The 22,306-nt window shown below is 56.6% G+C and overlaps 1 protein-coding gene across 3 annotated transcripts in view; it reads left to right on the top strand.

Annotated features, from left to right (window-relative positions):
* Positions 1-22,306, top strand: part of SHISAL1 (shisa like 1) — a 134,374-nt gene that overhangs the window by 75,894 nt on the left and 36,174 nt on the right. For all 3 annotated transcript variants that reach the window (XM_074375680.1, XM_074375678.1, XM_074375677.1), the window contains exons 2-4: positions 7,421-7,516; positions 10,975-11,188; positions 20,734-21,051. In XM_074375680.1, the coding sequence (XP_074231781.1) occupies positions 7,453-7,516; positions 10,975-11,188; positions 20,734-21,051 (596 nt within the window). In that variant the 5' untranslated portion in view covers positions 7,421-7,452. The remainder of the gene's footprint in view (positions 1-7,420; positions 7,517-10,974; positions 11,189-20,733; positions 21,052-22,306) is intronic.

Raw genomic sequence — 22,306 nt, 5'->3', positions numbered from 1 at the left:
GCATCTAGGCCTAAGAGTGTTGACGGTGAGTGTTGCTCTTTGCGGAGCAAACATTCACTCAGCACCTACTGTGCGCAGAGCATCCTCTGCGGGGGATAGAGGGGCATGGAAGTCCCCTCCCCACTTCAAGGAGCTGGTGCCTGGCAGGGAAGCAATTAACCAGCAGGCGGGGCAGCAGGCAAGTAGTGCTCACTGAGGCACCAGCCAAACAGGAGAGGGGGCTAGCTCGGTAGGCGTGGCACTCAGGCACACCTTCCTTTGCTCGGGGGCACCGAGCGGCATCTCAGGTGCCTAAACCATCGGCTTTGGAAACGACAGTGGGCAACATCAGTTAAGAGGCATTTACAGAGCACACCTGCTAGATGTGCTGGGTGCCCTGCTAACCCTTCTGGTCTTTTCTTTCTTCAATACCCCAGCAAGGCGGGGGCAGGGACAGGCCTGGTTTCCATTTTACAGATAAGGAAACTGAGGCCAGTGAGATAACTTGCCTAGAACAGTCAGCTACTTAGCGGCAGCACTCAGATTCCAGGCCAGGGGAGACGGACTCAGAAACCTTTGTCGTTTCCCCTACCGGCACCCACCATGAGCCCCTGCTTGGAGTCAGACAGACTTGAGTTCAAATCCCATCCTGCCAGCCCCTCAGTTCCAGATAAATCGTGCCGGCTCTCTGAGCTGCAACTTGTTTATCAGAAAAATGGAGATGATGATGCCTGCATTCATTCAACCAATCCAACAAGTGTTTATAAAGTGCCTACTATGTGCCGGGCCCATGCTGCCTGGTGCTGAGCCCAAACCAAGCAGTGGCAGCAGGGCCAGCTTCATGGTGTGTGATCGGGGTAGTCGCACAGGGACCCAGGCTCGGAAGGGCCCACGCTTGGTTTAATGCTCTGCTGTTGCTGAATTGCTGAAGAGTTTTGAACAGAAATGGTTCTCTGCATTTTTCATTTGCACTGGGCCTGGCGAATTATGCTGCCGGTCTTGGGTCCCTGTCCTTGTCCAGGTTACAGTCTAAGGGAGCTGATGGACGCTGCTCAGAGGGAGCCCCTGTGCCAAGCATGCAACTATAAACAGCCATCTGTGTTCTGAGGAAAGGTGGACAGGCCGTGAGCACACACGGCAGGGTCCTCAGCCTCATGCAGGGGTCAGGGGAGGCCTTGGAGGACACAGGCTCTGGGGGACTCATCCGAAACTGCCAAGTGACTGCTGGCTGTGCAGCCCCAGCTGCTGGAGAACGTGTCGCCGTCTGGCCTGTGTCCATCTGTCCTTCCGTGTGTGTGCTCCGGCCACCTGGCCTGGCTGCCCTGCCGCTCCCTCCGCAGGCACCGGGGGGTCAGGAGGACGCACTCTGGCCTTGCTTCCCACAGGTGCTATTCCTGGACTCTGGTTTCTGAGTGAGATTTCATAACCTCTCAGTGGACATTGTCCTAAAAACAAAAGTTCGCAAACTCAGAATTGGGTCTGCAAGGCCAGGAAAGGCCCTGGAAGCCCGGGGACTGGCTGGAGGGTAAACATCGCCGCTGAGACAGTGTGTGCTCCCACAGGTGCGCCGGTCACACGTGTGCCCGTGTGGGCTGCGGGGGCGCGTGCACGCATGTTCACGCGTGTGTTGCAGACACGTGTGCACGTGTGTGCTGCCTGCGGGTGTGAACACACTCATCTGTGCCTGGAGACAGGGCACAGGAGCAGACCATGGGTTTGAATCCTGGCTCTGGCCCGCCCCTCCCTCCTTGTCCCCACCCTGGGGAGGGCAGTGGGACAGCCTAAGGGTGTAGGCAAGCCGGCTTGTCAGAGTCAAGTGCTCAGCACGCTCCGGCCCAGGGCCGGCCCCGGGGCTGGCAGCTGCTCTCCCCGGCGTTAGCTCCGTCCCCCGCCTCTTGGGCACCTACTGCCCACAGGACGGTTTGTGAGGCCTCGAAGGGCTCTGCCCCTGTTTAATTACTAACTCGCAGCACTCACACTATGACGAATGGTAAGAAGAATGTCCAGGCTTGATTTCTGATTCACCATGGAATCCATTGCTTCCTGACTCTCCCCAGGCCACAATCCCGTGGTGGCCAGACCCGGTCCATCTTGTTTGTGGCTTAACCCCATGCCCACCGCCACCCAGCCCTGGGCGTGGCCCCCAGTAGAGACTGTCATGTGTGCATTGATGAGCATCCAGAAGATGACCCTGGGCAGTGGGGATGGAGAGGGCGAGCAGCAGCCCAGGCTGCTTCCTGGACCTGCGGGCACTGGAGCCAGGCCTGGGGTAGGTCTGATTTGAACACCAGAGTTGGGGGGAGAGATGTCCAGGGAAGGCCCAGCCTGAGCAGAGGGCCCGACTCCTGTGCTCTGCCACCAGCGACTGGCACCCAGGAGGCTGGGACAGGACCCGTCCTCACCCCGCCACGGGGATGACCGCAGAGCTGCAGCCCTGCAGGGGAGGGGCCAGGTGGCATGTGTTTGGGTGACCAGTGTGTAACTAGTCACGTGCCCTCCTTTATTCTCAATGTCGGGAAATGCAGGCTCAGGTGGCAGGGTCTAAAGGCCAGTCCCCTGCAGCAGCGGTCTGGGTTCTCAATGCCCCGCCTGCCACCTGCTTTTCTCTAACCCCAGTTTGCTCTCAGGTCGAGACACAAACCAAGCAGGCAGCGTGCTCTCGCCCATGCCAGCCTCCAGAGCCCACCCAGAGGTGCATCAGAGGGAGAACTCTGAGAGTCGGGGACCTAGCTGACCCCAGAAGCTGGGTCCAGGCTGCCTGCCTGCAGGAGAGGGGAAGGGTGTCCCCAGCCTGGGGAACAGGGTGTGCAAAGACCCAGGGGAGAGGCAGATCCCAGAGGCTGGAGTGGAGGAGCAGAGAGAGTGAGAGGCGGCAGCGAGGGTCAGACCACACGGGGCCTCCGGAGTGAGCGCGGACTTGAGCCTGCAGCTGCCCCGACCCCTCAGGAGGTGTGGGTGGGTGGGCGAGGCTGGGGCAGAGGCAGCTGGCTGCAAGGAGCACACCCCACAGACATTTTTGGAGCGCCAGCCCCATCGCAAGTGCTCTGAGGCCTCCCTTCAGACAGTCGTCGCAAGGACTCTGTGGATGTGATACTATTTTTATCTCCTTTTGGGGGCCGAGGAGACTGAGGGGACTTGTCCCAGGTCATATGGGTGTGGTTACAGAAGGGGGGGGCCGGGCAGGGTGGCCCAAGCCCAAGGCCCAACCTCCAGGCCGTGCGGCCCTCGGCCTTATCCAGGCAGGAGGTGATGCTCTGGGCCACACCCAGGGGAGGTCAGGTGGGCTGACAAGGGGTCTGCTGGCAACCAAGAGAGGGTGTGGGATCTCCTGGCATCGGGCCAGTGGCCCCCAGGCGTGGGGGCTCCAGAGAGTCCGTGGCAGAGCCCCTCACACAGCACCGAGGGCCCGCCCGCCAGCCCTGCCTCCCTCCCCCCGCCCTGCCTAGCCCGGCTGACGTGAAAGCAGGCTCTGCTGTTGTTGCTGGTGGGGTTTAATTCATCTTTCTCGGCTCTGTTTCTCTTCACATGCCCTCCTGCCTCTCCTCTCAGGCCTCGCCAAATTCGGTGTTTAAAAATAATCCTCGGATCTGGGCACAGCACTCCCTGGCTGACCTGAGGGGTGGACGCGGAGATGCGCGCCTGACTTGTGATCCTGGAGGCAGCCAGAGCGTGGGGAGTCCCGCTCATCCAGAATGTTCTACCTGTTCTTTGGGTTTTATTGTTGGTCACAAGCTACCATTGTGGATAGTTTACCAATTTTCAGAGATGGAACCTGGGACCATAAATCGAATCTGTCCACGGTAAACGTGCTTCTGGGGGGGAGGCGGGAGGGGGGAGGGCTCGGGAGGCCCTGGAAGCTCCTATAGTGCCGGGAGGGAGAGCAAATATGGAGGCCGGACTTGCTTCCTGTCTGAGCCACTGAGTGGCTATGTGACCTCAGGCAAGTCACTTCACCTCTCTGAGCCTCAGTGTCCTTCTTTACCAGATGGGAGGTTGATGTCTACCTCATCAGGCCGTGGGGGATTATCTGAGATAACACGGTGAAAAGCCAGCATCCAGGACCTGTAAAGAACTCAGCTGGTATAAGCCAGACCCGGGACAGCAGCCCCATGGCTACAGCCCCCAGAGCAGGGCCGGGCCCGGTGGGGCGCAAGGAGGGGCATCACTCTTTCAGCCCCAACTCCTGCCTCTGCTGGAGAGGCTTTCCCAAAACGTCACCAGTGGGGAGGTCCCAGGGGGCGGCACCTGACAGCATGACATGCCCAGGTTCCCCGCTGCAGACCCCCTAGAGGGGTCGCGGTGAATATCAGTGTTGTTGATGGCGTGACCCTGCAGCCGGCCCTCTCGTGGAAACTTAGCACAAATGGCAGCCATGGCATTTCTAAAGCAGCCTTCCGACCTGGCCAGGGATAGAGAACCTGGCTTCCAGCTTTGCCGTCTCAGGTCGTTTGAAATGGAATTTTTATGTAAATGCCCAGTGACGCACAGTGGGGTTTTCTCTCCACCACGGGTTCAGCCTTCAGTGCTGGCACTGAGCTGCCTTGGGGACCTGGGGTGGTAGGGCTGTCCCCACCCCCACCCGGAGGCCCCCACCCCAACCTCTGCCCCACAAATGGGGCTGTGGCTTCTGTCACCTGTTGAGGCAGCCACAGGTGGGCATGAGGGGCCCAGCTGAGCGGAGGCGACTGAGCAGACCACGAGGAGTGCCCTGTTGGACAGGGGACGGACGTGCAGTGCGTCACCAAGGCGGGGCACACCGGAGCTTGGTGGACCACACATCCACAACAGACCTGGGGGCTGCTGTTGATCCAAGCATGAGGCTGGTGCCCCCCGCTGGCTGGCTCAAGCCCAGGCCTATCATGGTCCCTAGAGGAGGGCAGGAGGACCCATTGCATAAGCTGGGGGATGCCTTCACCCAGCACATCCTGAGTCCCTAAAACCCAGCCCAGAGACCCTAGCCTAGAGTAGTGGTTTGCAAGTGAATATTTATGAAGGGAATACATGAATGAATAAATGAATTAACATGTTAATAAGAGAAGAGATGGAATACAATAAGCCTCAGTGGAGTGACAAATTTCTTCCAACTGATGGAATCAAGGCAGGCTTCCTGGAGGAGGTGGCATTAACATAGCTTCTAAGGTAGTGTAGGATTTGGACTCACAGGAAAGAGGAGGGCACCCCAGGTGTGATTAGACAGCCTCCCCCAATACATGCAGGGCTTATAAGTATGAGCAGCAGGAGGGAGGGCAGGGCACATGACAGAGGTGGACCCCCCCACCCCCACCCCCACCCCAGCATTTGTTCAGGGAATCCGCTCTCAGACTGGAGCCCCGGCTCAAAAAGTAGGTAGCCCCAGCCTTCAGGGGCTAGAAGGGCACAGATTCTGGAGACCTGTCTCAGCCCTCAGGGGGCCCTCTGCTTCCCCATCTGTGGGATGGGGCCACATTGCTGGGGGAGAGGCATCTCGGAGACAGCACCCACCACCACCCCAGTGCGTTTTCCAGGGCTGATCCTTAGGTTTCTCCAGTATGAAATCCTTTCCTAAGCACTTTCAAATGCTTTAATCTCCTTCATCCTCCCAGGAGGGCCCTGAGGGAGGCGGGGAGGAGGACCAGGCTCCGAGCAATTAAACAGCTCACAGTCCATAGGGGTAGAGAGGCCTTCGTGCAGAGGAAGGAGGGGCACCCTCCCCAGGGGCTGACACCGACGTCACCACCATGAGTAATCGCCATATTAAGGCATCTTACCGCCAGGCCACCCCCTTTTCTTATTCTTGCTTACCAAACTCAGGAGCAGCACCTGACGCCCTCGGTGCCTCCCTGCTGTCCATGCTGTTGGTGAGAAGACCAAGGCCCCAGAGCAGGGCGGGACCTGGCCGTGAGCATCCTGTGTTCGGCCATGAATCTGGCACCGTCTCCTTGTTCTGAAGCTTCCGGCCTCTGGGTTGACCCTGGGTTGCCTCTGCCTGCCACCACCAAGCAGGATTCAGAGCTGCCTTGGACCCACGCCGGTGTCCCAGAGCTCTCCCAGACCAGGGGTTCCGTGAGGCAAGGGGGTGGTGTGCACCACCTCGCCTTGCCCAGAGCTTGGCACATAATAGGCGCTCAGCAAATTAATTCCCAGCCACATGCAGCTACAACCCAGGCAGGGCTCTCAGTGGGCCATGCCGTGCACACGGACGACACTTGGGCCTCCTCCCCAGCCTCCATTCCCAAACCCCTTAGGGGAGGGGCTGGTAATAGCGAGGTAACCTGTCGCTTCAGGTTTGTCCTGAGGCTTCAGCAACCCGATGTAAGGTGGATACCTTAGGTGGCCTGCTGCTACCTGCCCTTCCCCCCACCCCCCACTGACCTCCCCACTGCTCCCACCTCAGGGCCTTTGCACTTGCGGCCCCGTCACTCTGCAGCACTTCCTCCAGTCACCACCGTCCATCTCCAGAACTCTGTGATCTTCCCAAACGGAAACCCCGTCCCCATGACACGCTCACTCCCCACTTCCCTCCCCCAGCCCTCCTCCCTGCCTCTGTGGACTTGCCTGCTTTGGGATCTCACATGAGTGGGGTCATAACAGTACTTGTCTTTTTGTGTCTGGCTTATTTCACTGAGTGTAATAACCTCAAGGCTCATCTATACAGCAGTCTGTGACAGAACTTCCTTCCTTTTTAAGGCTGAGTAATGTTCCACTATTATAGGACCTCCCGCCAAGTCGTGTTTACTTGTCACCCACTCGCCGACCACATGGGTCATTGCCAACTTTTGCTATTGTGAATTGCGCTGCTCTGGGGGGTACAAGTATCTGTTTGAATCTCTGCTTTCAGCCTTTGGGGTGTAACCCCAGGGGCCTTGTAGCATTTGAACTACTCATCTGTTTGGGGGCTGTCAGCCCTCCCCAGTAGAATGTAAGCCGGGGCAGGGACAGCTTCTATTGAGTTCTGTTTCCAGTTGATTTAGTTCATTGCTGTGTCCCTAATGCCTGGAAGGGGCCGGCTCGATGCATGCTTGTGGGGGGTTAATGAAAGACACGGTTAGCGACACAGCAGGGAGACCTGGGTCCCGCAAGTCCCCACAGGTACACGAGCTCCCCACCAGTCGCCAGGCTCCCCAGTCATTCTCATTCCTGTGCACTCGGGCGCCCGCTCACCAGCCTCAGCCGGCCTCAGCCCACTGGTTATTTCCACCACCTGAGCCATCCGTCCTCCTTTGATTAAGTCTCATTTTGCCGTGAAAAGAAAGGGAGGTGACGGTGACTGGTGGGGGAAGGTCATTCATTCCAGAAAGGAAATTGGATGGTGGCGTTTCCATCATCCACAGCCCGGCCCCCTGCACCCAGCAAACCCACTTCCCTGCCGCGCCTGCCCGTCCCCACCGTGGGCAGCAGAGCCAGTGTCTGCACCACAGGCGAGACAGCCCACACCCGGCCTCTCCTGGCTCTCCTTCAACAGGCAGCTCTCGACGGATCCATGCAAGCCAAACGATGACCAGCTGTGGCCAGCAGCCCTTGAACGTGCTCGCCGTCCTCTCGCTGCTCATTTCCGCAGGTAGACCCTCCGTGACGCTGGGCGAGAGGTGGCGGGGGGGGGGGACAGGGACAGTGGTCCCTTCCTGGGGTCCGTGCCAGCCCAGCCGGGCTCCTGGGTGCTGATGGGGGTGCCTCGAGTCCCCTGCCCTGCTGGGGTCCCCCTCGTGAGAAGCTAACGTCCGATGCTGTTTGGTGAGAAGCCACTGTGTGCTGTGCCCCCACATGCCTGCCACGGGAGCTCAGCTGGAAGATTCTTGAGGACACTGTGGGGTTAAGGGTGGCTGATGGCCAAATTCAGTGATTTCTCTCCTGACCCCAGCAGGTCAGAGTCAGGCAAGGTTGTAGTCACCGCAGATGAGGTGACCGAGACTTGGCTAGCCTGAGACAACACAACCAGTGTTGGGGCTGGATTCTCACCCAGGTGGCGCGAGGCCGCCGCCCCCGCCCCCCGCCCCCTGCCCCAGCACCGGACTGGTCTCCCAGGCTGGCAGTCACCCCAGCAGGTGGCTCTCACTCTCCTGTTTACAGAGATGAACATAGACCAGGTTCTTGGGCTGCTCCAAAGTGAAGCTGGCCGGCTGGAGTCCACCCTACCTCCTGCCAGCAGGGGTGGCCCAGCGCAAGCCCTGGTCTGAGCCAGGTGCCTGTTCTCTCCGTCTCTTCCTCTGTCTGCCTCCCTTTGTCTCTGTGTCTCCCTCTGTCTCTGTCCCTCTTGTGTTCTTTCGCTCTGGCAGAGCTGTTGACACCGGCCTGTAGCTTCGGGCCCTTAACCCTTTGCTGGGGGGTGTGGCTCTGAAGGAGGCCCTGGACAGCAAAGCCAAAGCCAGGCCAAGGCCAAGGGTCTGGGGCCACGGTGCACAGCACTCTTTCCGCACTGTTTTCCCTTGTATTAGCTTGTCTTGTCCTCGCTGTCCCCTGGGAGAGAACTCCTCACCCATTTCCAAGTGAGGAAACTGAGGCTCAGACCAGGAAAGCGACCTGCCCAAGGCCACACGGTCAGTGGACAGTCACCTGTCTGTGAAGTGATGGCCATGCTGACCCAAGCCCTGCAGACAGGGGTGGTACGTGCTCCTCTCTCTGGCCCCAAAACCCCAGGACCCAAGAGAGTCACTCTCCGCTTGGTGATCCCTCTTCACTTGGGCCGGTTTTCCTGGTGACTCAGGACTTGCTGGCCTCCTAGCAGAGTCCCTCTGCCCTCGGGCCCCAGGCATGGCCCGAGAGCCACACTGTGCCCGTGACTGGAGGCTGGAAGTTGCCGCCTTTCATCGTCCACTCATTGACTTACACCTTCCCTGTTCCAAGCAGACCCTACGCTTTGCTGTTTACAAATGCTCTTTGGAGACCCCGGCTGCTGGACCGCCGGTCTCTATCAGTGAGGGCAAGGAGAGGCTGTGATGGCCGGGTGACCCTGCGTGCTCCAGGATTCAGACCAGCTGTCCTGGCTCCTGGCCCAGGGCTCCTTGCGTTCCGGCACATTCTTCCTCAGGAAGCAGCCGTGGCCTCCTTGTATTTGCCAAATGGCCAAAGCAGGTGGTGCTGGCCATCCAGGGCTGGCCGGGGTGAGCCGCCAGGGGCTTCTCCATATCCGCTTCCCTGGCTGGGCCTCCCTCCCACCTCCATCTCTGCACATGTGGCTCCTCCGAAGCCCAGCTCTCAGGCCCCCTCCCCGGCTCCATCCCCTCCCTGTCCACGGCCCAGCTGGCCCAGGCCTCCCAGTCCAGCCTCAGAGCCCCAGCTAGTCTTCCTGCCCAGCCCCTGGGATTGCTGGCACAGCCAGTTCCCTGCGAACTGAGTGTGAGCAGATTCACAGCAAGGCTGCCCCCTCGACCTGGACAGGGGCTGGACGGCGGCCAGAATTTGCTTCCCACCTCTGCCCCTCACCTCCAGCCTCCAGTGCATGCTTCTCCCAGGCCAGTGGGTCCCAAACCAAGCCTGTCGGCATCCCCCGAGTTAAGACTCAGGTTGCGCCTCTCCCCGCCAAGTTTCTAATTCAGAAGGTCTGCTGAGAAGCTCGAGAAACTGCATTTGTGACAAGTCCCCGGGGGATATGGGTGTGGCAGGTCAGGGACCACGTTTTGAGACCACTGCTCTCAGCCTCAGTTTTCTCCTCTGTACAATGGGAATAATGAGATTAAATGAGATGGTCCATCAACCTGAGGTTTACTTAGTGACCTCTGTGTCCATGAGGGGGTCTTCTGTTTCCCAAGGCCGAGGCTGAGAAAAGGGCCTGGAGGGCCCTTCGGACTCCTGAAAGGCTGGAACCCTCTCCTGAAGTGGTCCTGCCCTGCCTCATGGAAGAGGGTGCTGTACTTTGCGGAAGGGGCACAGGATTACACAAGGCCCCCCAAGCCAGGCTCGGCGCTGCAGCACGTGAGGCCCAGAGGCCCACCAGCCAGCGCAGCCCCGCTGGGACTCCCCTCGGCAGCCCCGGGCGCTGGGAGCTGTGTGGGCTGGAGTCTAATCACCTCTCAGCAGAGACAGAGCTTTCAACTAAGGCGCTTCTGCAAAACCACAACCTTTGTGGTTGGAGAAATGTATTCAGCCTGGGAAGCCCCTTTTGAGCGATACAAATTAGATACAGCAGTCCTTTTTATGAAGATACTAATGAAGCTGGAGACGGCGGCTCCAGGTTTTTTTCCATTGCCGTATTTGTTCAGGCTTTCACGCCTGTTTATCGCCACCGGCCCCGCTAGTAAATAGTGTCCTGGGCTTACAGCACCATCGGTAGCTGAATAGGGGCCTCCGAGCTGGGGGAAAGGGGGTCCAAGGCCAAGACAGCTTTGTCGCCGTGAGCTGGGGCCACTGAGGCAGGCCCTTGGGGACCTCCAGGTCTCAGGCGCCAGCTTAGTAGAAGCCAAGATCCGGAGGGGACACTGCTTTGTCTACAGCGGGACCTGGTTCTGGCAGCCATGCCGCTCACCGCCCAGCCTGGACTTGTCAGTGAGTCCTCATGGCGATGGAGGAGTGGAGAGGGCCCTGGACCTTGACTCTAGGCAGGCCTGGGTGGATTCCTTCTCCACTACAACTAGCCAGCTCAGGCAGGTCACTCTAGGCCTCCGAGCCTCGGTTTCTCCCTCTGTAAGGTGGGATCCCAGACCTGCCTGCTAGGATGGCCAAATGGATTAAATCTGCTTGAGCCTATGAAGCACACAGTAGGTGCTCAGTTAATGCCGTTTCCTTATTAAGTGCCTTCTGTGTGTAGAGCCCTTGGTGGGGTGATCCAAGTGGGGCTTCAGATGCAGCCCTGCCTGCGAGGAGCCCCCAGTCGGCGCAGCACAGTGTAAGCAGGCCTGTAGTCAAGGCACGCCGGGGAGGTGACAGGAGTCAGAGCAGGCTTCTCGGCAGAGGTGAGGATGGGCCACACTGGACCACCAAGTCTTCCCAGCAAGGGAAGAGGTGAGCCAGACCCTAGGATAGGCCGACCAGGTCCTGCCCATGGTGAGGAGCCCCACTAAGCCCAGGGCCTCTGTTTTCCAGTCTTGTCCGCGCATTTCCGGGTCTGTGAGCCATACACGGACCACAAAGGCCGCTACCACTTCGGCTTCCACTGCCCCCGGCTCTCGGACAACAAAACCTTCATCCTCTGCTGTCACCATAACAACACGGTCTTCAAATACTGCTGCAACGAGACCGAGTTCCAGGCGGTGATGCAGGCGAACCTCACGGCCGGCTCCGAGGGCTACATGCACAAGTAAGTACCACGCCGAGGCCGCGGCCCCACTGCCCTGAGCACGCAACGAGCCAGGCTGCTGCCAGAACACCCCAGCTCCCAGGCAGCTGTTGGGTAACCAGTGCAAGGATGGGTGGACCTAGGAGTCTGGGAAAGTCTTCAGGTGATGGGTTTTCTGGCTTGTTCTGCCCTCTGGACTCTAGCCTTCTTGTCTGAGAATTGGGCACGTAAAAACTACCTCTCAGGACTGCTGTGGAATTTAAATGAAGTCAAGGATGTGGAAGGCTTTTGGGCGTGGAAGGTGCTTGGGCCTGGACTCCACAGGCCCCAAGTTCCTTTTTCACTCATTATTTGTTCAACAAATATTGGTTGACTTTCTTGACCCAGAGGTTAATCCCATGTAACCCCTTTCTTTAAGGTGATTAAAACACATGAGACCAGAGCCCTGACGGAGGGGATTCTCAGTGTAAAGAAAGAGGAGGAGTTTGCTGGTAGAAAAGCAGTGGAAATATGCTAAGTAAAGGCACATAGGATCAAAAAAAATCCACTTATTTCTCTTATTATGAGTGAAACTGAGCATATTTCACACATCTGAGAGTGTGTATTTCTTTTATTGTGAGCTAGCTGTTTATGTCCTCTGCTGTTGCCTGTTGAATTTTTGGCCTTTTTCTTATTTGTTTACTGGAACTCTTTATATATGAAGGAAATAGGATGTATTGAAAATATTTTCTCTGTGTGTTCTTTGAATTTATGATGATTTTTTTCATCATGCTTAATTTGTAATTGTTATTTAATCTAATTGTACCCATTTTTTTCTTTTATGTCTTGTGGGGTTTGTATCATACTGAGAAAGGTTTTCCATACTCTGAGATTATTAAAAATTCCCTCATGTTTTCTTTTATGTTTTCACTTTTTGCCTTCAAATCTTTTATCTGTCAGGAATTTATTTGACTGTAAGTTTTTTAATTTGGATGGAAAGTAGGAATCCAACTTTTTTTTTCCCCCAAATGGGTAAACAGTTATCCCAACGCAAATTATTGAATTGTCCATCTTCTCCTCACTGATGTGAAATGCAAACTTACCATATACTATAATATACTAAATTTGAGGATCTGGGTAGATTGTGATGGCTTTCACTGGTCTGTTCACACATGTGTTACTACCTCTTTGGGTTAACTAGCTTTTGATATGTTTGAATGTCTTCTTAGTCTGTTCTTACAGCTCTTTGGTCATAAGAAGTTTAGAATTAGTTTGTGCAGTAGAAATCTAGTTAGTATTTTTTTACTGAGATTGCATTGAATTCATAGATTAATTCAAGGGGAATGGACTTTTCATGATGTGAAATATTCCTATCCAAGAACACAGTATGTCTTTCCATTTGTTCAAATTTTCCTTCATAGTGTTTTGGAGTTTCCTTCATACAGGTATTACACATATCTTTTGCATTTATTCATACTTACTTCTTTTCATGCTGCTATTGTATAATAGAGTCTTTCTTCCTCTATATCTTCTAACCAACTGCTGTTTAAATGATAAAACCCTGTGATTTCTAAATATGAATTTTTCACTCAGCCACCTTCCTGAAATTTCTTATCTTTGTAATACTTTTTCAGCTGATTCTCTTAGGTGTCCAATTACGCCATTTTGTAACAATGATAATTTTATCTCTTGCTTTCCAATTTTTGTGCCTCACTTCTTTTTCTTTTCCAGTCGTGCTGGCTAGTACCTCTAAAATCATCTTTAAAATTGTCAGGCAGTCTTACCTTCTTGGCTTTAATGGGGATGCTTCAGATATTTTCTCAATAAGCCTGAGGCTGACTCTTTGGAAGGATATATTTTTTTCATGATAAGGAAAAATTCACTTGGAAGGAGTGTTTGTTGAGTGACTGTTGAAGGGATTAGTGACACCACTGGGAGTGGTGGGGTGGGGTCTGAGCCTCCATCTCTCTGATGTTGGAGCTTGAATGTTTTGCTACCATGCCATGCTCCCTTGAGGGAAGTTGCCTCTTCCCTTTGGTCAGGCAGGAGATGCAAATCCCTTGACTGTCATCCAAATCTCTCCTCCTCCCACCAAGGCCAGCTCCCCCAGCCTTCCTTCCTCAAATGCACTGGTGCTTCCCCTGAATATCTTGCCATCTGCTCAGACCTTAGAATAATTCTATGTGAAGTAGTTCAGCAAGCTTTGTCTGTCACGAGGGCTGGAATCAAGCCTAGAACTTGACCTAAGCCTTTTATAAGACCAAAGACTAATTCCCTGAGTGCGGAGGGCGGTGCCAGGACTGGGGTTAGGACCCTGAAGTGTTGTAGTTGCCGGCTGAAAGCCAGGCAGAAGACAGAGGCTTGGCAAGGCGGCCAGACTTCTCCGAGGCTTCGGTGGGTGGTGACTGGGATCCTCATTCTGAAGCCCACAGGTTTCTGTGCTCTGCACATTTATACAAGACTCACACGGAATACTCCACCATTTCAGCACAGTGGGTCCTGTCTCCGGATAATGAAGAGTCTGACCACAAAACAAATCCCTTTTCTGGGGAGGCATGGAAACACTGAGGAATTTTAGCTTAGCTTTTATTCTGGAAACTCAGTGAGCATTTGCGGAGCACACGGCACGGGACTGGCTCTGTGCTCAACCCTCTGAAGGCACCTAGCAGCGCACCCTTAGCCCGCTTTACACACAAGGGAGGTGGAGCCTGGAGAGGCTGAGTAACTTGCCTGACTGAGGCAGCCAGTCAGGGTGGAGATGGGAGCTAACCAGAGTCCAGAGGCTGCTTTAATAAATCTGAGACTTCCACCGATGGAGGGCCTAGAGCAGCGACCCCTCTGCAGCACCGTGGACATCGGGGCCCTGGTCCTTCTTTGTGGGGGTCGCTCTGTGTGTTGTGGGACGCTGGCCACCACCCACTGGACCCTGGCTGCACCCTCTCCCCACTGACTGGATGTGACAACCAGCCACGTCTCCTGACGCTGCCGAGTGTGGCGTGCAGGATTTTCCCAGTTGAGAGTGCTGCTCTGGAGGGGTCCCTCCTCATTCAACCTCGCAGAGCGTCCCACCGCCCCCGTCCCTCAGACACGGACAAACGCCCCGAGGGGGCCCGCGCCTGCCCAGAACTGGGTGTGCCCCTCACCCTGGCTGCACTGCAGTCCCAAGCTTCGTGAGGGAGGCGTGGTGCTTGGTCTCCCGCCTCCAAAAGTGTTTAAGAAGATGGGAGCCACAGAGTTCAGAGGAAGGAGCATTTCCGGGACGAGTTCCTTGCAGCTTAAATATGAAATGCCAGGGGAGCCGTGGGGAGAGGCAGCAGGAGCTGGTGGGGGGGTGATTCCTGGGCTGGGGGGCAGAGGGGGAGGAGCTTGGGTTTCCTCCTGAGGGCCCTGAAGGCTTTAAGCTGGATTTGTGCTCATGCGTGGTGCATGGGACAAGGACCTAGGACACCACAGAAGCCGTGAGGGTGACTTGGGCAAGGCTGAGGCCCCGCTGAGGGGAGGGGCCAGGATCACCCAGGAGATGACCAATCCAGAGCTCAGAGCAGAGGTGCTGGAGGCCCCCACTGAGCTGCCTGAGTTAGGGGGCCTTGTGGAGAAGGCCTGAGCCCAGGGAGCTGGACCAGGGCCTTGTGTCCAGCCAGAGCTTGGGTACAGAGGGGACAGCTGGAGGATGGGCCACAGGGAGTAGGAGGATAGGTCCGTGAAGGGGGTGGGACAGGCCTGCGTGGCCAGGAGGTCCTGAGTGCCCTGGGGATGTGAGGAGAGCCAGGTGGAGTCTGCCTCTGGGACCGTCCTGCCCTTTGGGCCTCTGACCACTCTGGGCAGGATGCCTGTGTTATCTCAGCCCTCACAGCTACTCTGAGAGGAAGGAAGAAGGGGCTGGGCCCAGGCTGGTGAAGTCACCTGTCCCAGCCACAGTCAAGGTCAAGGGACACCGGGACCCTAGTTCCAGCCAGTGGGCTCTGCCACCCCCAGGTGCATCTAGAAAGCAAGGGCTTGTCTGGCTGGGGGACGTGCCAGTCCTCAGCCGAGAGGCCAGATGTTCCAATATCCCTGAAGGTTCGTGCCTGCCGGCAGCCCATCCTTACGGACCAGCACAGCCGTGCCCCCCGCTGGGCTTTATGAAGACGCACGGGGGCCGTCAGCCACAAGGGCTGCCTGGCACACACCCGCCCCACCAGTGAATCAGCCGGGAGGCGGGGAAAAGGAGAGTGCTCTGATGACTTATTTATTTGTGTTTTCTGGAGGAACAGAATGGTCTGTTTTGGTTCTGGCTGCCTGGCAGAAAGACAGGCAGAGCGAAAGAAGCAACCTCGCCAAGCCCACCGCCACGGCGAGATGCCACTTGCAGCCACTCAAGCAGAGCCCCTGGTGTCCAGGAGTGTCCTGCACACCTCCCCGTGCCAGGTTCCAGAGGGATGCTAGCAGCAGCGACCGCCCAGGGCCGCCAGGGCACAGGGCGAGGGGGGTGCGGGGGGTCAGCGGTCAGCTCTCCCCGGGGGGCGGAGGTGGAGCAGACTGGAGTCCTGCGCAGTCTGTGGGTGTTCCTGCAGGCGGACGGCTGCTGGGGCTGGGCGCACGGGGCAGGAATCCTAGGAAGGCAGAAGGGCCCTCACGGCCTCGCAGGGGGGGTGATGGCGTGTCGCTCTTCTTGGGCTGCAGTGAAGCCTCTTTCCCCCACACTCTGTCCCCAGTGTCCAGAGGTGCTCCGGCCACGCTGACGGCCGACGTGTGGCAGCTGGTCAGGCCTGAGGACCTTACGTCACTGTCCAACATGCTTCGAGCTCTGAATCCAGCCTCTGAGCTGGGTCAGAAGTTTCTGGATGTTCTTGTCAGTCACTCAACCCTATCAAGCCCCGTTAGGCATAAAACCAACATACACATAGTCAGCCTTGTAAAGACTAAAAAGGTTCTCGAATCCGTGAGGTTTCCTAGTCTGAACTCACCCCACCAAGCCAGGGGTGGGGGACACATGAATGTTTATGGGCATTTATTGGACCTCCAGGGGCCTGACTTGCACTAAATCCTTTCGTCTGAGTAGAGGTGTTATCTGTGAAGAAGGTCCCACTGGCCTCATTATGTCAAGGCTGAGGCACAGAGAGGGTGAAAACTTGCCTGTAGTCACACAGCACACAGTGGCACAGCAAGGTCTGGGGCAGGTGTATCAGTCATCCAGGCTCAGTTATGCTGAGATAATGAGCAGCCCCAGGGGCCCTGGGGCTCAAGACACAGAGGCTGATTTTTGACTCATACCCCATGGTTTCCTCGGGTCACCTTGTGGCTCTGTGCACGGAGCATTCTGTGATCAAGCAGTCCCCTCCAGGGCAGGATGTCCCCAAGGCAGAGGGAAAAGAGTGATGGTGAAATTACAAGGTGACTCTTAAGCTTCTGCTCAGAATCACTCTGACACTTTCACTGACCTTTTTTTGGCCAAAGCACGTCACGTGGTCAAGCCTGTTGTCAGCAGGGCAGGAAGAGGTACAGGGACAGACCCCACAGGCAGGCCTGCAGGGAGGATGATAAGTATTTCGGTGGTAGTGGACTCTGATTCATTAGCCCCAAGACCACACTCCTCCACTGCACTAGACAATTTCAGTTCTACTGTGTGACCTTGGGCAAGTCACTTTGCCTCTCTGGGCCTAGATCTAGTGAGCACTCTCTCTGTGCTTTAATCCCAAGAGCCAGCACTCACTGGGTCCTTTCTCCTCCAGGCCCTGTGTCAGCTCATTAAGCCTCACAATCACACCATTAAGTAGGGCGAATTATTCCCATTTTCCAGAGGAGGAAAGTAAAGCTCGTTTTCCTGAGATCATGGAGAGAGAATTGTGCTGAGCTGGAATTTGAATCCACACAGGCCTGACCTCCTTGGCCCAGAATTTAGTCACTAGGGTTATCAGCTTGTCACACTGACCCATGTGTGGGCTCAGTGCTCAGATATTCTGGGTGAGGTTGGCTGAGGGGCCACCAGCCATCTCCTGGCCAGCCCCGGCCCAGCCATGAGCCCTGCAGCCATATTCCTTTCTGATACAGTGGCCTCAGGAACTCACCTCCTCCATCCTCGACTGGGACTGCCCATGGGTGGCGATGGAACTTCCATCTGGCCACAGCCAGCTGACGTAACTGCTCCTGCCCCCGGAAGGTCTTCAGTGAGATTCCTCCATCAAAGAAGGTTTTGTTTGTTGCTTGGGAAACACCAAAAGAATCTGAATCTGTAACTCTCCCAAAATACACTGAAAAATTGGTATCTGTGGCTTTGGCTGGCTTCACATCTTGCCCCATAAAACAACCTCCATTTTCTTCTGCCCTTTATAAAATGCATACACACACACACACACACACACACACACACACACACACACACACACACACAAAACAAAAACCCCTGCATCTGGACGAAGTTAACTTCCAGATCACGTTTTTAAATTAAATTTTAAAAACCAGAATGCTTCCAGCCAGCCAGCCATGGAGGGCAGGCTCTGGAAGGTAGGGGAGCTGCCCAGGCTGGGCATATAAAGATAACCCGACCCTCGATTCAAGGAGCTCTGATCTTGAGATGCAGACAGTCCTACAAGGCAGCAAAGACAACAGAGTGTGTTCTGGGAAACCCAGTGGCTTTGGGAGCCCAGGGGAGGGATGGGACCTAACACAGGACATCAATGAAGGCTTCCTGGAGGAGTTGGTGGCAGCACTGAGACGTGGGGGCAGGGCCAGCTGCCTGCACAGGAGGGAGGGAGCAAGTTTCAGGCCAAGGAGCAATGTAGACAGAAGCCTGGAGGTGGCTTGTTTGCCCAGAGAACCCTGGGGGTGCCTGCCTTAAATGATATGATGCTGTGGTTGATGGTGTGTGCTCTGGAGCTGGACTGCGGCGTGCAAGTCCTTAGTGGCTGTGAGATCTTAGACATGCCTCTTAATTCTCTGAGCCTCAGTTTCCATCGTAGGATGGGGATGATGACAGTAATACTTCCTTCCATGTATGTTTTGAGTGTTGAATGGGCTGAGATGTGTAAAACGTTTACAGCCGTGCACACCAGCTGCTGCATGTGTTGCTATTATTATTTCTTAGTCCTGGTGGTTCTAAGCCCAGCCGCATTCCACCTCCCACCCCCAGCTGGCGTCATGGCCTCCCTCTCTGTGGGGCAGCATCTGCAAACAGCTGCCCACCTCTCCCTCCCTGCTCCCCTTCCTCAGCCCCCCGCGGCTGCTGCCATGGGAACCACCGAGGAAAACCTGATGCTTAGAGCAACTCTGTGGGGGCTACAGGGGAAGCTGCAGAGAGGGTGCTGGGGAAAGCAAGAGTGCCAGGGGCTGGAGCCATGTCCTCCTCCTCTGTCCATGTGGACGTCCCCCAGGACTCCAGCCTCAGCATGCCAGACAGGGCTGCTGGCCTCTATTCTCTGGCAGGACTTCTACATCCAGATATCTCCAAACGAAGCTAGCTTCCCCTTGAAATAAGGCAGTTTGGGGGCCTGAGCTATCAGTCATTCACACTTTAGTATGAACAAGCCCCTGGAACAGCTGCTGCTGCCGGCCTCCTAGAAGTGGTAGCTGGAGGTGGGGCCACAGAAGGGATCAAAGGTGCCACGATGCAGAATTGTTGGGTTACTCATTCCTCCAGCAGATACCAAGCCCCAAGCACCTGCCAGTCCTTCCTCCACTTGAGGTGCTCGGGACATGCAAAGCCTCCCCTCGAGGAGCCCCCAGGGTGGGGGTAGGAGGCATTCCATGCAGAGGGCATGTGTGAGCGAAACTCAGCATCCCTGCCTGGGCCCAGCCCTGGCAGGGGGCTGGAGGGCTCCGAGGAGGGCAGCCCCCGTCTCCCTGCAGAGGCCAAGGCTGGCAGGGGTGAACCAAGCTGGAAAGATCCAGAATCTGGAAACTGAGGCCGGGAAGGGCTTCACACCATCTCCTCCAGGCCCAGCGACACACGGCGTCCCCCGAGGCCACACAGCAGAGCCGGGCCAAGGAGGAACCAGAGCCAGGCCTCCTGGCTGCAGGCTCGTGCTCCCCAGCTTCAGCCACCACCTAGGGACCTGCCGTCGGGACCCAGGGCACCGAGGGGTGTCTGGTGAGAGTCAGGGCAGGTCCCTCCCACTGGGCTGTGGGCAGCGAGGCTGGACGCTGGCTCTGCCTCCCAGTAGCTCCTCCTCTTCGCCACCCGCCAGCGCACACCCACCTGAGCAGATGCCCACAGCAGGCAGCAGATGGAGGCGGTGTCTGAGTGATTAATAAATCGGTCCCTTTAAACAGCCGCAATCTCAGGAGAGCACTGTTCAGCGCTCAGCAGCCCAGCTGCAGTACAAGTCCAGGAAGCAGCCCTCCCTGGGTGCTGGGGAGACTCAGACCGTACAGCATAGCTCGGGTGGTAGGGGAGGGCTTGAGGGGCACTCAGGCCAGAGGAAGCGCCTGACCCAGCCGTGCAGGAGGGGCAGCGTGTCTGGGAGGCTTCCTGGGGGAGGCAGCCTCCAAGAGTCAGTGGTAGAAGACCAAGAGGGGAGGAAGGAGGCAAGCAAACAGGAAGTGCTGGCCAGGCCAAAGGCACAGCCTGTGCAAAGGCCTGGCGTCTGGGCAAGCAGGGCATGCTCCCTGGAGAGGAGGCAGCTTGACCGGGAGCCAGCTTCCCTTCAAAGAGGGGCCATGTACACTCACAGCTCAAAACCCTCCAACATCTCTGCTTCTGGAGGGTGGACTAGCGCTCAGCGTGGGAATGTTGGGTGCAGGAAAAAGAGAATCGATGTTGGGGGGCAGGGGTGACTCTGAGACCCCCAGCCACACAGTCTGGTGGTGCCTGATGAAGAAGAATCGGGGAGGGGACGGAGTGGGGTTTGAAAGGCATGTGACTGGTGGACAGACCAGTGTCTGCTGCGTGGGGTGGGGGGAGGGCTCCTGAGAGGGAGCAAGATGGAGCAGGCTGGAAGGGAGCCAGCCCTGGGCCTCCCCCAGGTGTTGGGGGGGCACTGGCTGAGTTCCATGAGGCACTTGGGGGTGCGAGGTGGCCCAGTGTGGATGCTGAAGACCGGGAGGTTGATGGCTCTGGAATTTGGGTGGGTTTGTCCTAAGACAACAGACTTCCTGAGTTTGCCCTTGGTCCAGAAAGATGGGGAGGGTCTGGCAGGAGAGGGGAAGAGGCGGTGGGGATGCTAAGAGAGCCTCCCAGGTGGCAGGAACAGCATAAGCAACAGCCAGGAGGGTGGGCAAGCAGGGGTCCCCCATGGGAGACAGCTGGCAGGGCTGGGAGTGGCACCAATGGGGGAGGAGGCATGAGGGTGAAAGCAGGCGCCACTGCATCCTGAAAGCCCCGGATGCCCGGCTGAGAATTCCTTCCAGAGGGTGTAACAGTGTGGGGGACCCCTGCCCAGGGAGGTATCTTGGAGGGGATGCTCGGGGAGGGGGCACAGGGCAGTGGATGGAGAGGAAGTGGGGGTTGGCATGAGCAGAGGAAGCAAGATGCCCTGCCCCCCAAAGGGGCTCACCATCCCCCCTCTGAGACCCCAAAAGAGCCTCTGTGCCGCATTTTAAGATCAACTCTGATGAGCTCTGGCCCTTGGGGTCACTGTCACAGCCTCTCTCCATCTCTCTGTCTCCCCCAGCAACTACACCGCCCTGCTGGGAGTGTGGATCTACGGCTTTTTCGTGCTGACACTGCTGGTCCTGGATCTTTTGTATTACTCGGCAATGAACTACGACATTTGCAAGGTTTACCTGGCGCGGTGGGGCATCCATGGACGGTGGATGAAACCAGACCCCCGGCGGTGGGGGAACCCTGCCCGGGCCCCCCGGCCAGGGCAGCCAGCCCCGCAGCCCCAGCCTCCCCCAGGGCCCCTGCCGCAAGCCTCCCAGGCCGTGCACACGCTGCAGAGAGACAGCCACAGCCCACCGCTGATGACCTTCCAGAGTTCGTCTGCCTGGTGAGTGGCTGCGATCATTTGTCTTTGACGGGGTTGGAAGGTGCCAGATCCTTATTGCTGCTGTGTTTGGCTCGTCGATTACTGGATTGTTTGCTTATCTTATTTGCCATGAAGGATTCGAAGTTGCTCGTGGTGCATGTGCCGGGACAGAAAATTCAAAATGTAAGGTTGAAACCATGCTTGCTAACAAAGCTCGCAAATTTCTTTTCCTTAGATTCTTGTGTGAGAGCTGCTGCCACTGAGTATTAAATGGATTGTGAGTTTCCTGGCTAACAAGGCAAAATGGGAAATTGGATGTCTTTCTAAGTTTTCACTGTCTGGTCAAAGGAAGTGAGTCGGTCTGTCCAGGGCTGAGGGATGGGTTTTTTTCAGCATGAAGTTAGTAAATAAGCGTATTGCCAGGTTCCAGCATGCACATATGTTGAGTCTCAGAAAGGCATCTGAGGCGACGCAAGCAGGCTGCTCAGTGATGGCTCAGGGGGAGGGCAGGATGCTGGCAAAGGGGATGGGACCTCAGCTGGCCTTATGAGGTGGCTACCCCAGTAGTGCCCAAGGGGTGTGTTCATGATTTCCTCTACTGTGACTCTCATGTCTGTCCATCCCCAGGCTGGTGAAATGTAGGCAGTAACTTAACCTGGGGGTCCCTGGACAGTGCAGAGCTGGTGGGGGTGGGGAGTCTGTGCATTTTGGAGCAGGAACCACTGTGCACCAAAGCTGGGCATCAGCCCCCGGCAGGAGCCAAGCTGAGGGCAGATGCTCAAGTCCAGAGGTCAGGTGTGGGGTTCAGATGCTCTGCGGGGGCTAAGCTGCAGCCACAGGCACACAGGGCACGGGGTACATCATCCAGGATGTCACAATCCTGAGGCCGGCCTGCAAGACCCAGGTGCAAAAACCTGCAACACGGGGATCACCGCCGAGTCCATGAGTTTTGTGGGCCTCCCAGCCCAGGTTCAAGTCCCAGCACATCATGTTCCAGCTCCGTCACGTCAGGCAAGTTCCTTCACCCTCTTAACCTTCCAACTCTGGTGAAGGCGTGGAGAGTGAGGGTTCACACCCCCACCCCCTCCCCAGGGTTGTCCTGAGAGTCAAACAAACTGCCCTGCCCATAGTAGGTGCTCACGTGATCCTGGCTGCCTACTTGCTGGAGATGCAACCAAGCTAGTTAATGATCCTTTAAGTAGCTAACAGAGAGTGACCTTTTCAATAATGAATGACTTGAATAATTAATAAGATACACTTAAATCAGCTTGTGCTT

The sequence above is a fragment of the Camelus bactrianus genome, chromosome 12, assembly GCF_048773025.1.
Source record: "Camelus bactrianus isolate YW-2024 breed Bactrian camel chromosome 12, ASM4877302v1, whole genome shotgun sequence".
Lineage (NCBI taxonomy): Eukaryota > Metazoa > Chordata > Mammalia > Artiodactyla > Camelidae > Camelus > Camelus bactrianus.
The sequence above is the reverse complement of the archived record's forward strand: the minus strand, read 5'-3'. Positions and strand labels throughout refer to the sequence as shown.